The sequence below is a fragment of the Tetrahymena thermophila genome, assembly GCF_000189635.1.
Source record: "Tetrahymena thermophila SB210 genomic scaffold scf_8254650, whole genome shotgun sequence".
Lineage (NCBI taxonomy): Eukaryota > Ciliophora > Oligohymenophorea > Hymenostomatida > Tetrahymenidae > Tetrahymena > Tetrahymena thermophila.
This window is the reverse complement of record NW_002476418.1, coordinates 1,187,282-1,202,347: the sequence shown is the minus strand read 5'-3', so window position 1 is coordinate 1,202,347 and position 15,066 is coordinate 1,187,282. Positions and strand designations below refer to the sequence as shown.

General features: G+C 22.6%; 4 protein-coding genes across 4 annotated transcripts; 1 reads left to right on the top strand and 3 right to left on the bottom strand. All coding sequences in view use genetic code 6, as the record gives it.

The window, feature by feature from the left end:
* Positions 1 to 188: 188 nt before the first annotated feature.
* TTHERM_000080037 (hypothetical protein) lies at positions 189 to 1,881 on the bottom strand (the record flags this gene model as incomplete). Its single annotated transcript, XM_012797593.1, has 8 exons — positions 189 to 251; positions 376 to 414; positions 475 to 588; positions 665 to 745; positions 799 to 921; positions 1,162 to 1,326; positions 1,396 to 1,610; positions 1,851 to 1,881. The coding sequence occupies 8 exons, from the start codon at positions 1,879 to 1,881 to the stop codon at positions 189 to 191; spliced, it is 831 nt and encodes a 276-aa protein (XP_012653047.1).
* A 1,825-nt stretch (positions 1,882 to 3,706) lies between these two features.
* TTHERM_000080033 (hypothetical protein) lies at positions 3,707 to 5,603 on the bottom strand (the record flags this gene model as incomplete). The annotated part of the gene is made up of 8 exons (XM_012797592.1): positions 3,707 to 3,725; positions 3,860 to 4,320; positions 4,381 to 4,494; positions 4,565 to 4,645; positions 4,712 to 4,837; positions 4,908 to 4,949; positions 5,111 to 5,275; positions 5,346 to 5,603. 8 exons carry the CDS (start codon positions 5,601 to 5,603, stop codon positions 3,707 to 3,709), a joined length of 1,266 nt encoding a protein of 421 aa, XP_012653046.1.
* Positions 5,604 to 7,286: 1,683 nt separating this feature from the next.
* On the bottom strand, positions 7,287 to 9,928 carry TTHERM_00080030 (heat shock protein HSP90; the record flags this gene model as incomplete). The annotated part of the gene is made up of 5 exons (XM_001015843.1): positions 7,287 to 7,610; positions 7,672 to 8,213; positions 8,284 to 8,986; positions 9,235 to 9,479; positions 9,610 to 9,928. The coding sequence occupies 5 exons, from the start codon at positions 9,926 to 9,928 to the stop codon at positions 7,287 to 7,289; spliced, it is 2,133 nt and encodes a 710-aa protein (XP_001015843.1).
* Positions 9,929 to 11,012: 1,084 nt separating this feature from the next.
* TTHERM_00080020 (radial spoke head-like protein) lies at positions 11,013 to 14,893 on the top strand (the record flags this gene model as incomplete). The annotated part of the gene is made up of 12 exons (XM_001015842.3): positions 11,013 to 11,126; positions 11,240 to 11,330; positions 11,445 to 11,682; positions 11,758 to 11,868; positions 11,931 to 12,312; positions 12,374 to 12,677; positions 12,750 to 13,029; positions 13,089 to 13,344; positions 13,403 to 13,552; positions 13,613 to 13,951; positions 14,007 to 14,310; positions 14,388 to 14,893. 12 exons carry the CDS (start codon positions 11,013 to 11,015, stop codon positions 14,891 to 14,893), a joined length of 3,075 nt encoding a protein of 1,024 aa, XP_001015842.3.
* Positions 14,894 to 15,066: the final 173 nt, after the last annotated feature.

Sequence of the window (15,066 nt, the reverse complement as noted above, 5' to 3'; positions counted from 1 at the left end):
TTGATAAAATTTACTTGAAAGCATAATTTTATCCATCGAAATTACAATTTAGCAAATAAAATTTGCATACTAATCCACTGAAAAGTATTATTTTGGTGTTAAAGTGATCATTACTTTTTCTGTATAAATTTACAGATCAGGAAAATTATGTTTTTCCAAACAACTACAGTGCTCACAATCTTACAAATTCACTGCGTTCTCGTGCTTAGTGAGTAGATGCGAGTATTTCTTTAAGAGGTAATTAGCTATCCCTTTAATTTTATTTGTATAAGTTAAATTTCTATACATAACAGTTAAAATTTGACTACCTTTGGGTAATTAGGTGAATGGATATAAAGTGAATTCTAATGAATGAAAATGAGCTAAAGGTAATACATCTTTATCTTCCAAAAGCAAACCTATAATTTTTAAATCCTTTTTATAAATTTAATAAAAATTTAATTAAAAATCCAAATATTTAAAGTAATATTTCACCCATAAATCAGAAGATTTCGTTTTTATCTCAATTGCATTATTTAAATATTTTGGTATTTCATCATAATAAAGCTTTCCTACTTTATTTTCAGTTGTTATGGCAAACTTAGGTGTCTTTATTTATTTATTTATTTATTTATTTATTAGTTTTTAATATTTGTAATTAGAATATATAAAATATATTAATTACTTTGAGTTAATTTTGCAAATATCCTTAAAGTATTAAGCTGTTTATATTATGTCTTTCGAAATTTAGTATTCCTGAAATAGGCTTTATAATTTATAAATATTTTTTATTTGAAAAAAGAGCAAATAAAGCTTTACATTCGTAGTCTACACTGAATCAACTAAAAGAAATGGAATCCTAATTTTTTATTCTATTTCATCTGAAATCTAAAATAAATCTGATGAATATTCGCCGCTTATTTTTTATATACTTCCATTGATCTTTAAAGTAAATATTATATTAATTTCAATCCTTAAATTTATTATTAAATAATTAAAAATAGTGAAAAGTAGAATATTTCTTTTTTTTCTTTCTAAATACTACAAATCAAAGAAAATTATTAAACTAAGATATTGGTAAAAGCTCTTTATTTTCATTCTTAAAAGAATTCATAAGAATTAATTTTTAATAAACATTTGAATTATTAAATGAAATTTAAGAGACAAATGCAAAATAATTACCATGTTTGAATAATTAATTCCCGTTTTATTTAATGATTTGGTTAGTTCTGGATTAAATGCTGTACCAAATTTTTTTAATGGAATTAAAGACATACACTTATTCTTAAGTATACACTCATTAGTTAATAAAAAACTCATCCCTGATTATATTTCTTCCTTTGGTAGCTATTTATAAATAAAAAATTATTATTCATTTTATAATCTTCTTTTTAAAAAATATATCATTTAAATTACAATCCTATTAATTGCAATTGAGAGTGCCAATTACTAACCTGGACTGCCTACTTATACTTGAATAGGACATACATAACTTCCAATTATGGCGATAAAGCCCGTGTAAGTGCATTAATCTATATTGAATTCTATATATTTAGGATAACTCTCAGTGCTAATTATGCTTACTTAAAAAAATTTTGCTAAAATTATTCTTTTGTTTTAGGATTTACGTGCTGATCTAAAAAAATAAAAGAATGTCAATAAAACTATCATTTTTTAATTTAAAAAATTAATTTTTTGAATTATTTTATCAAAATAAATTATGATATTTAATATTTTTGAGTCTATATTAATATTTGTTATATATATTTGATCTTTTTTATCAATACTTTATTGAAAAAAAAGTATTTTTTACTTTCTAAAAAAATAAAAAAAGAATTTTGAGAAAATAAATATTTTTATCACTTATTTACTTATGAATGCATAAAATTCTTACATACACATTAATGAGTTCATAGTACCCTTTTATAGTATTTCTTTAATGAATTTTATAATAATATTTTGGATGATTAGTTTGCTTTTAGAGACTTTATATTGTGCTAAAAAAAGTTTAATTACTAATTCATCGATGAAAGGGAAAATTTCCTCTCACTTATTTTCTTGATGATAAAATATAAGATTTTCTCTCATTAATTAGTTAGAGGTGAAAAAAATCTTTTTGATTTTCTTTTGATGCTTATTTTTTTAACAAATGAATAAAACTTGTTAAAGATATTTAGAATAAAAACAAAATATTATTTTATTTTTGTATAAATAAAATCGTTTGTTAATAAATTAAATAGCTTAATTTTTTAGAGTAGATTTTTCTTAAAAGTAATAGATATATAATATAAAAATTTTGAGTAAATAATATTAATTAATCATTCATTTTACATCCATAATTACAAAAAGTATTTTGATTAAGAAGTAACCAAAATGATTTAACTTTTTCTTATTTATTTATTCATTCAATCTTATATCCTTAAGATCATTAATTAATATATCATTTCTCATTATTAATTAAGCTTATAGCTCTTAAGGGATTATTAAATTAAAATTTGTTAATTCTTTTTAAAGGAAAGATCTACTATCAAAAAAATTTGGGAAACTAATAGATAAAATCTATGTATCATCTTCAAATTAAGTTAAAGCATTAATGATCATATTTGCTTACTTTACCACATATTTTAGTATTTTGTAAATAACAAATACCAAAAAGCATATCAAAGATTATTTTTATATCATAATTTTTAAAATTATCTTAATAAAACATTTTTAAAACTCCCAACAACAAAATAAAACAATAAAATGAATTTTAAATCATATTTTCATAAAAATAATTCCATTTTTAAATTGAAAGAAAATAAGTAATTAAAAGAATTTTCTTTTAATTTAATAAAAGATCTTTTTTTTGATTAGATAAGTAAACTAAATTCAAAATTTACTACTTTTTTAGAGGGAAAGTGCTAGACTACCACAACCACCACAAGGTAAATTTTTAATATTGCGTAATCATACAAAAAATTTAATAATAACAAATTAAGAAAATATTGAGAAATAAGAGGTTGCGCATTTAAATCTAAGGTTAGTTAGTTTTTTATTATTTATTTACAAAAGTCTATTTTGTTCACAAATATATTTTAAAGATTTTGGAACTTCTTAAATTATTTTCATATAATTTTATACTTATTGCTAAAATTATGAAAATTTATCAAATTAATTTTTAAAATATACTGGAAAAATAGAATTAGCTTTTATCATTTTTAAAAATTTAAATCTTCATAAAAACTTTTTAAAAATGAATGAAATCCAAAACATATTAAAGAATATTAATTTAAAAAAATAATATTCTGATTATATATTCAAAAAAATCTTATTAATTTATATGTAAAGTAATGAGATCAATAAAAAACATATATAAAAAATTTTAAATATGATTATTAAAATATGAAATAAATATTTATTAAGCAGAGGTACGAAATAAAAAATATCTGTCTCCAAAGAAAAATATTGTTAAGATTTTTTTGAAAGATAATAAATAATAAATATATGAAGTAATTAAACTAGTAAGTAAAGTGAATAGAAGTAATTTATATAAAATTAATTTAGCTAATTTGTAATTTATTAGCTTAAGTTAAGTAAATCTTTATTAAAGAATCAAAATATATTCGAAGTTTATTGGTGCTCAATTATTTTACTTAAAATTTAATTAGATTTCTCACTCTCTTAAGTTAAGATATTAAGAGGATTCATTTTAACTTTTTCGTTTCTACTTATATAATCAAAATGCTCACATTTAATTAAGGTATCTATTAAAAATACAAAGATTACTGAGCTTACAAAAAAGAAACAATAGAAACATTTTGCTTCAATAATTTATAGACTAGTTGCACTTTGATAAAAATTAAATTAATTACTTTCAAAAAAAACATTAATAATTTACTTAAAAATAGCTATAGATCCGTTTTTTGTATTAAAAATAGTAGGATAATCTTGATAAAATTTACTTGAAAGCATAATTTTATCCATCGAAATTACAATTTAGCAAATATTTTTACTCTAATTCTCTGAAAAGTATTATTTTGGTGTTAAAGTGATCATTACTTTTTCTGTATAAATTTTCAGATCAGGAAAATTAAGTTTTTCCAAGCAACTACAGTGCTCACAATCTTACAATTACACTGTGTTCTCGTGCTTAATGAGTAAATGTGAGTATTTCTTTAATAGATAATTAACTATCCCTTTAATTTTATTTGTATAAGTTAGATTTTTATGCATGATAGTTAATATTTGGCTACCTTTGGGTAATTAGGTGAATGGATATAAAGTGAATTCTAATGATTAAAAATGGGCTAATGGTAATACATCTTTATCTTCCAAAATCATACCTGTAATTTTTAAATCCTTTTTATAAATTTAAAAAGATTTAATAAAAAATCCAAATATTTTAAAGTGATATTTCACCCATAAGTCAGAAGATTTCGTTTTTATCTCAATTGCATTATTTAAATATTTTGGTATTTCGTCATATATAATCTTTCCTACTTTATTTTCAATTGTTATGGCAAACTTAGGTGTCTTTATTTATTTATTTATTTATTTATTAGTTAAAAACATTTATAATTAGAAGGGATAAAATATATTTTACTTTGAGTTAATTTTGCAAATATCCTTAAAGTATTAAACTGTTCATATTATGTCTTTCAAAATTTAGTATTCCAAAAGTAGGCTTTATAATTTATAAAATTAATTAATAAATATTTTTTATTTGAAATAAGTGCAGATAAGATTTTACTGCATTGAAAGCCCACATTGAATTAACTAAAACAAATGGAATCCTAATTTTTTATTCTACTTCTTCTGAAATCTAAAATAAATCTGATTAATATTCACCATTAATCCTTAATATCGTTCCGTTGATCTAGTTTAAAACAAAATATTATAACTATTTCAAGCATTAAAATTATTATTCATTATTAATAAATTTATACTTAATAAATGCTTTAAAAATTGTGAAAAGCGGTTTAAGTTATCTTTTTATTTATATAAATACCACAATTCAAACAAAAATTATTAAAATGAGATTTTTATCAAAACACCTTTATTACATTCTTAAAAGAATTCATAAGAATTAATTTTTAATAAATATTTGAATGAACAAATTAAATGTAAGGGAGAGATGCAAAATAATTACTGTATTTGAATAGTTAATTCCAGTTTTATTTAATGAGCTGGTTAGTTCTGGATTGAATGCTTCGTCAAATTTTTTTTATATAAAAAAAGAGATACACTTATTTTATAGTATGCACTCACTACTTAATAAAAAACTTGTAGCTGATTATAATTAATCATTTGGTACCTATTTACAAATAAATTAATTATAAATTCATTTATAATCTTATTATTAAAAAAAATATCTTTTAAATTACAATTCTATTAATTGCAATTGAGAGAGTCAATTACTAACCTGGACTACCTACTTATACTTAAATAGGGCATGTATAACTTCCAATTATGGTGAGAAAACCAGTGTAAGCACATTTATCTAAATTGAATTCTATATATTTAGTGTAAGTCTCAGTGTTAATTATGCTTACTTTAAAATAATTTTGCTAAAATTTTTCTTTTATTTTTCTAAATTTACATGCTGATTTCAAGAAAAGAATGAATGTCAATAAAACTATCATTTTTTAATTTAAAAATAAATTAATTGAATTATTTTATCAAAAATAAATTATGACATTTAAAATTTTTGACTCTTAATAGTTGTGATATATTGATCAGAAAAATCAATCAATTATTAAAAAAGTATTTTTTAAGATTTAAAAAATCTAGAAAAGGATTCTGAGAAAATTTTTAGTTTTTATCAAAATCGCTTTACATATTTATAACGATTTGTTCATTTAAAGGTACAGAAATACTTTCATGCATATATATATGAGCTCATATTACTCTTTTATGGTTTTTCTTTCATGAATTTTATAAAAAGATTTTGTATTATTTATTAGCTTTTAGAGACTTTTAATTATTATAAACGAATTTTAATTACTAATTCATTTACATATGGGAAAATTTCCTCTCACTTACTTATTTTCTTGATGATAAAATATGAGATATTTTATTTCATTAATTAGTTAGAAGTGAAAAAAACTTTTTGATTTTCTTTCGATCCTTATTTTTTTTAGCAAATGAATAAAACTTATTAAAGATACTTAGAATAAAATTAAAATATTTATTTTCTTTTGTAAAAAATAAAAAAGCTAGCTTATAACTAATTAAATAGCCATCCACATTATTAAGAGTAGATTTTTTCTTAAGAATAATAGATAATATAAAAAGTATGTGTAAATAATATTCATTAATTAATCAATCAATCATTTTTGATCACTAATTAATTACAAAAAATATTTGATTAAGAAAAAGCCAATGACTCAGTTATTTCTTATTTATTCAAACTTATATCCTTATGATCGATCATTAATTAATATATTATTTTTCTTTATTAATTAATTACGTTTACAATTAATATTAAATTCAAATGGATTAATTCTTTTTAAAGAAAAAGTCTAAAATTCAAATAATATGGGTAACTAATATATAAAATTTAAGTATCACTTCAAATTAAATTTAAGCATTATTAATAATATTTGCTTACTTTACCACATATTTTAGTATTTTGTAAATAAAAAATGCCAAAAAGCATATTAAGGATTGTTTTAACATTAGTATTTATTAAAATTCTCATAATAAAAAAATGTAACACTCTCAATAAAACAAATAAAATTTTTTAAATTAATTTTAAATGACACTTTTATAAAGATGATTTCATTTTTATATTAAAAATAAGTAATTAATTAAAAGAATATATTTTTAATTTATTAGAGGAAAATTTATAGTTTAGATAAGTTAACTAAATTCAAAACTTACTACTTTTTTAGAGGGAAAGTGCTCGACAACCACAAAGTAACTTTTTAATATTGCTTAATAATACTAAAAAAGGAATTACAGAAAATTAATAAAATATTAAGAAATAAGGGGCTATGCATTTAAATCTAAGACTTTTTAATTTTTTATCAAATGATTTTAGGGAAATATGATCTTAATTAGATTTATTTATTTTTTAAGAGAAAAACCCTGCATTATATTTGCTTGTTCGTTTTTATTTATTTTTGCTTTTATACTTAAAAATAAGTTAAAGTATCTTTTATATTAGGTCTCAGAGACTCTATAAAAGAAAAAAATTCACATACTGAACAGAAATCTGAAGTAAATAAGCTCTATAAACTTTTTGAATATTATGTAAAAGTGATACATTGATAATATGTAACAAAAGATATAAACATTGCTCAATATATATTTTTTTAATAACTTCATTTAATTTTAGGGTTTCCGTTTTCATCTAAATAAACAGTACCTTCTTCTACTTTAGAGTCAGCTTAGGATCTAGAAGCAAAGGCATTACTATCTTTACTAGTAATTATATTATCGAGAATCTTAGACATCATATTTTAAATTCTATCATTGAATCTCTTAGGATCAGTAGGAATACCAGCAGTAACCATACAGTTATCACAAAGCTGTCTTAAGATTAATGATGCAGTTTGTTAATCTTATTTTCTGACTTCGTTAATTTTATAAATAAGTTCGTGGTTGGGGTTAATTTCCATAGTTAAATTTTTACTGATGTCGCCAACCTAATTTTTAAATTGCATTTTTTAATAAGAAAGATCAAATAAGTAAATAAATTTTTTTTACATTGTTTTATTCCATCATCATAACCATTTGACGCATAGCAGATGACATTTGAGATTAAACAATAGCAGGAGAGTTTGTAAGACGTTCGGAAACTACAACCTTAGTAACAATAGGCTATAATTCGTTCTTTACCCACAAACAGAAGGGAGTAATTTCATCAGAGTCCATCTTTGATTGGGTGTCAGATTTAGTTTCAGTTTTAGTATCTTTTTTGAATTTTTTAATATCTTGAGAGATTTCATTGAAATCACCTTCGACATTAACAAATTAGAAACCTTTGTATGAACCAACAGTTTGGTAAATCATTTCATCAATATTGATGAAAGTGTAAATAATAGGAATGCCAGTTCCCTTGAAAGGCTCAATAAAGGGAGAACTGTCAGCTGATTCTCTATTAGGAAGAAGAGCGTAGTAAATCTTCTATTGACCTGGTTTCATTTTAGAAACGTAATCTTCAAGGCTGACTAAATCCTTAGAGTAATCAACATTGAATCTGCAAAGCTTGAAAAGCTATTCTTGGTAATCGACGTCCATAGCAAGACCTGGTTAAATTATTTTGAAATAAATTAAATAGAAACATTGATTTTTAAATTAATTAATTAAATTAATTACCTTCTTTAATAAAGAATTAGAAATCTTAAAACCATTTGTTGTATTCAGCAGGATTTTTATTAGCTTCTTCATCAAGGAATTTCAAAACTCTCTTGGTAACGACTTGCTTAAGCTTTTAGATTAAAGAGGAATCTTAGTAATTTTCACGAGAAATGTTGAGGGGAAGATCTTCACAATCTACAACACCCTTAACGAATCTAAGCCAGTTGGGTAAGAGTTCTTGGCAGTTAGCCTTGATGAGAACTTTCTTGCAATAAAGAGAAACAGCCATTTATTCCTAAGAAAAGCCCATTTTTTCAGCGTGAGCGGCAGGGATGTAAAGAAGGGACTTGATATTCAAAGGAACATCGACTTCATAGTGCAATTTGGCAAAATATTTCATCTTTTAATTAGAAATGTATTCCCAGAATTTAACATATTCTTCTTCAGTGACGCTGAACTTGCTGCGAGTCCAGATAGCTTAAACTAAATTGAATCTTTCACCGTTTACAGAAATAGGGAAGTTAATGAAATTAGAGTACTTTTGAATAATCTTCTTGACATCTTCAGCTTTGGAGAATTCTTAGCATTCAGGTCTCAAGTGGATGATGATACGAGTACCTCTTTTAAATCCACAATCTCCAACAGTTGAAATTTCGAATTCACCATTACCATCACTTTACCACATGTGAGCTTAGCTTTCTTTTTCACTCTTAGAAATGACCTAAATAAAATAAAATTGTTAATTTAACCATATAAAAATACGCTTTTATTATAAATTATAACTATTCATTTTTAAACTACAACTTAGACCTTATTTACTTACTTACTTCTCTTTAAAAAGAAATATTGCTTTATTGATTTATTTGCATTTTTTAGATATTTTACATTTAATCAATAACTTTTTTTGCTTTTTTATAAGGTCTATTTGTGTTTGAGAAAATTAAAATGGTAAATTGATTGAGAAATTACCTAAACAGAATCACCAACAATGAAAGATGAATAAAAACCGACACCAAATTAACCAATAATGTTATCAGCTGAACCTTTACCTACTTCCTTAACGAATTATTAGGATCCAGAACGAGCAATTGTACCCAAATCATTAATTAATTAATCTCTGGTGAAACCAACACCATTATCAGAAATGATAATTTAACGCTTGTTAGTGTTGCATTCAACCTAAATTTTGAAATCATCATCGTCATTATTGTCCTCTATTAATTTATTTAGTGATATTGTTTTATTGAAAAGTCTAAATAGAATTTTTTCAAAAATTTTGAAATGAAATCAGTTCATTTTTGATTTAATCTTTGCATCAATCAAATAAAATAATAAATAAATTACTTTGAGAATTTAAGAATCTTTGCTTTTCAATGGCATCAGAAGCATTAGAAAGAAGTTCTCTCAAAAATACTTCCTTGTCAGTGTAAAGAGATTTTGCAACAATATCTAAAAGTTTCTTAGTTTCAGTTTTGAATGCCATTTATTCGACATCTTGCTTTTTCAATTATTCTACATTAATCTTTGTAGCGCAAAAGCTAAATCTAGAAATGTTGTTAAGAGAAGTAGCGAGTAATCTTTAGTATCCCTTCTTCTAACTTTGGAAAGTACGCAAAGAGTGACCTGTCAATCTTGCGAGTTTAACTACAGTGTTGATATTCATTTATAAATAAATATTCTATAAAATAACTTGTTTGCTATTGTTATTTAAAAAATTGATTTTTTTATTGTATCTTTGTATTATATTTATCTTAAAGAGATTCTAAATTTATTTTAATTCTATCCAATAATTAAATCGAAGAAATTTCTATCTAATTTCTTTTTTTAGATTCAGAAGATTCTTATCAGATCCCTTAATTAATACTATTCATTAAAAATTAAAATCAATTAACTTTCTTTTTTTCTTAGAACTACATAAATCACACAGATAAATAAATAAATATCCAATTGTTTTTTCAAAAATCATTTAAATTTTATAACACAAAATAATTTTTTATTTTAGAGAATCAAAGTAATCTAATAGTTAAAATTAAATTTATGTATTTTTTTTTCTAAATTACCTGTAAATGCTCATAAATTAATTAATTTTATTTTATCTAATTATTACTAAAAAATAATCTTATTTAATAATTTAAAGATATCAGTTGTAATTATTTATAGAGTTTTATTTGAATTTATGCAATATATAAATATTAAATATAATTATTTAGTTTATTTAATAATCTCTTAAAGCTTAAATCATTATATTTATTTTATTTTTATTAATTATGAAGAATTTATTTTATTAAATAGTTTTATTTTAATTTTTAATAAATATTTTAATCTTTATTTGATTAAAAAATTATAAAGATACTTTTTCATAATATAATACTTTATAAATAATATTAAATTACTGTTATCCAATTAAATAATTTTTAAATTGGTTAAAGATATAAAATTAAAAATAGTTTTAAAAAGGAATTAGTTATTAACTTAAATTCTAAAGATAAAAATTTGTAACTTTAATGGTCTTTGTTTGTTATTCTTTAAAGATTTTGAAAATCAACAGTGTTTTTTTTTTAATGAAAGAAGAATGTTTTGGCTAATTTATATAAAAAATAAATAGAGTAGTTAATATATATAAACAAAGATTTGTATTATAATTAGAAAATAATATTTCAAGTTAGATTTTATATTAGCAGCTAATTAAATAATTAATAGTCAATAGTTAGTTAAATTCAAAAACATATTCATAAATTAATTAGATCATGGATTTTAGCATAGAAGAGCACCCGCAAAATTTAATTTTACCAATCGAGCTAACAAAAATTATTTATTCAGAGTATGATGCAGAGCTCACCATTTTGGATAAACCTGGACAGGTTAAAAAATATTTCAAATGTTATTGTTTTAATAAATTTGGCAATAAATTCTAAATGACTAATATAGATATTGATTGATTGATAGATACATTAATTTGCGTTTTTAAAATTAGGTTTATGGAAAAGCTCTTCATGGCTAAGGTAAAATAAAATTCAAAAATGGAAATACATATGAAGGGGAGTTAGATAACGGTATGCTGCATGGTAATAGGATTTGATTTAATTTATTTAAACCTTTTTAGCTTAATCAATTTAATATAACTATTTAGAAGACATTTATTTAGTTTTTTTAAAAATAAACACATTTTGTTTTTTTAGGAAAAGGAAAATTTAGATGGGCTAATGGAGTTATTTATGAAGGTTAATTTGAATATAATACAATTAAAGGAGTTGGCACTTACTAATGGCCAGATACTTCTACTTACACAGGTTAGGTTTTAAATGGATTACGTCATGGATAAGGTACATTTGTTTCGCCTGAAGGAGAAGCAGAGTATACTGGATCTTGGGTAGAAGGGCTAAGAAATGGTAGTGGAACTATTAAGTTTAAATCAGGGTAAATTAACATAGATTATTAATAAATGTAAATGCGACAATTAAAAATTAAATAAACTTTTGTATGGAAAATTAGTGCTATTTTTGAAGGATAGTTTGTAAATGGATGTAAACATGGTCATGGAAGAATGACTTATCCTTCAGGAAATTATTATGAAGGAGAGTGGAAATATGACAAAAAAGATGGGTATTAATTATTTTAGAATTAAAAGCTAAAAAGTTAAAAAATAAATTGTTTATTAATTATAGCTAAGGAACAATGATATGGTTGAATTCTAAAGAAAAGTATTATGGATAGTGGAAAAATAACTTATAAAATGGATTTGGTGTTCATATATGGCTCGAGTCAAAAGGAGAGGGGAAGTTAATGAGAAATAGATACGAAGGTTAGTGGGTAGATGGATAGCGTCATGGCTATGGTGTTTTCTATTATGCCAATGGCTCAAAATATGAAGGTGAGTGGCGCAACAATTTAAAAGAAGGATATGCAATCTTTACAGAAGACAATGGAAACCTTATTTAAGGCCAATATAAAGCTGATCGTTTAATAAAGCAAGAAAACAATTTAAAAACAGATCTGAAAGAATAACAATCATAGCATGAAAAAGATAAATAAAACCTTGGAGGAATAGTATGAAAATTGATAAATGTATAAATATTGATTTAATTTCATTTTAATTTATATGGAATAGGATTCTCCTTCAAAGGGAAAAACAGGAAAAGATGACAAAACAAAATAGCCTGCTGCAATCAAATAAAAGACACAAACAAAAATAAACGATCCAAAGGAAGTAAACTCAAGTTAGCAAATGGTGAAAAAGAAAGAAATAGAAATGAATCCATACATTTACTTAGTTGATTTCTTCGATATGACTTAAGGCATCGAAGAGGGAGTGTTGTCAATTCATTAAAATATCCAAACTATGTTGTTGAGACATAACAGTGATTTGAGAAATTGGTATAAAATTTACTCAAACCATCATGAAAATACAATTGGTAAATTAAACATACATTTTAAAATTGAAAATACTATTTTATTTAAATAAATAAATAAATAAATAAATAAAGGCGAAGATGCTTTCTCTATGGACATGTTGGCCTTTTGGAAAATGATGAAAGAAGCTAAAGTCACAGATTAAACTGTTACTCTTGCATCAATAAATAGATTATTTTATTAAGGAGTTAAAAATAGATACACAATTAACTCTTAAGAATAGTAAATTCAAAAGTAAATTGAAATAGCTAAAAAGCTAGGCAGACCTCTAACTTAAGAAGAGTTAAGAGACATAGTACTCTTAGACTTAATTATAAGCAAGACTTCTACTGAGGATAAATTAGATTATTCAAAGTATAACTAAATAAATTACAAAAAAGATGTTTAAAATTAAAATTATATTACTAATTTAGATTGGGAGAGTAAGAAGAAAAGAGTACTTAAGATGAAAACCAACTTTATTTGTACTTAGTAGACATACATGATAGCAAGAGAGCTATTTTATATAGACACTTTGTTGAATTGATTGTAAGAATGAGCTACTTAAAATACGGAGATATACAAAATGTGCATAGATCATTAGAGAAATTTATCCAGACCAAAATAGCTCCTATATTTGAAAATAAAAAGCTGCCAAGCAAGAGCTTCAATAACTTAGAAGATACTGAAGTAAATATTAATAGTAGATTCTTTTTTTAAGAATTAATTTTAATTTTTTTAAATTTAGACAGGAGCCCAAAAGAAAAAAGTTTTATTAGAGACATATCAAGATATATATAAAAATATTTATAATAGTCTAGCTTAGGACAATAAGAATCCTAAATATGGTATGATTGATAAGACAATCAAGTTCAAGGACATACTTAAGTACTTACAAGTAAGATAAAATTTAATTAGTTTGAGGATTAGGATATATAAATTTTATTTATTTTAATAGGATTGTGAGTTAGTTCAGAATGATTAGGAAAAGAAACTTTTAATGTAAATATTTGAAAAAACTTTTGACCCAACAAGCACTGTTTAGTATGTTGATTAGATGTAAAAAGAGAAAGAAAAGGAAGATAAAGAAAGAGAAAGAAAGGAATTAAAAGACAAGAAAAAGAAGGCAGTTAAATAGTAAGAATAAAACAAATAATAATTATTAGCTTAGTAGCTTGCCCAATCTAATAACGAAAAATACGAAAAGCTTAAAGTTACTAGATAGGCCTTAATATATGAGACTGAAATGCTTCTTTATGAAGTTGAAGAACTTATTTCAGTTTATCTTCTAAAAAAAGTAATTCATAAATTGCAATCAGAAATAATATTAACTTGATGGCTTATATTAACAGGAAAAAGACCTCTCAACTTCAAAAGATGATAATGATTTAATAAAGAAATCTAAGAAATATTTCGATTAGCTCTCATCTAAATTAATTGCATCTAAAAAGACATTATTTGCCCCTTAACCTAAAAAATAAAGATTTTGGCCTTACAGCATAAAAGATAAATTGTAATAAAGTTAAATAAATATTTTGGATTGTATTAATTAAATTAATATTAATAAAATAGAAAAGAGTAATTAGCATTAGAAAGAGTAAGAAAGGAGGAAGCAGATAAAGCTAAAAAATTAAGAGAAGAAGAAAAGAAAAGAGAGTAATTTATTCATATAATTATAAATATCTTTTATTTTTTATGATTTTGTGGATAAAATCAATTAATTTCAAATAAAGGACAAGAGAACGTGCAAAAATGGGCTTAGAAGATTATGATATAAATTCTGATCTAGAATTCGCAAATTAAGAAGACGAAGATGAATATGATGATTACTGAAAATTTTTGTTTGATTTTATTATAAATGTAATAGTTAAAATTATTTGTTTGTTTATAAATGTGTAAATATTTTAGTGTATTTATTTATTTATAGTATTCCTTCCTACACAAATATCTCAATTCAAAAACAAAATTCCACTTTTATACCAAAATAAACATTTTTATATTTTAAAGAACTTTTTTTAAAAGAATTTTATAAGAAGGTTAATTTAAATTTTTAATAACTTAATAGTTCAATTCATATTTTAGAATTCTTATTTATTTACACTTATTTATGGGTTACCTACAAAAAATCTCAACTCTAAAGATATTTGACTTTTAATATATCAATTAAAGATGTTTTTATTTTTATATTTAGAAGAAATTTTTAAAAGAACTTTATCAGAAGATTAAATTAAATTTTTGATAATTTAATAGTTAAATTTATATTTTATTATATTTGCTTATTTATTTATGGGTTAGTATTCTTCTTAGTCTACCTTCATTAATATCACATTTGAATAAAATTACATCTTTTATATCAAGATAGATGAATATTTTTTATTTTTTTACTTTTAATGGGGCTATTATTAAAAGAAT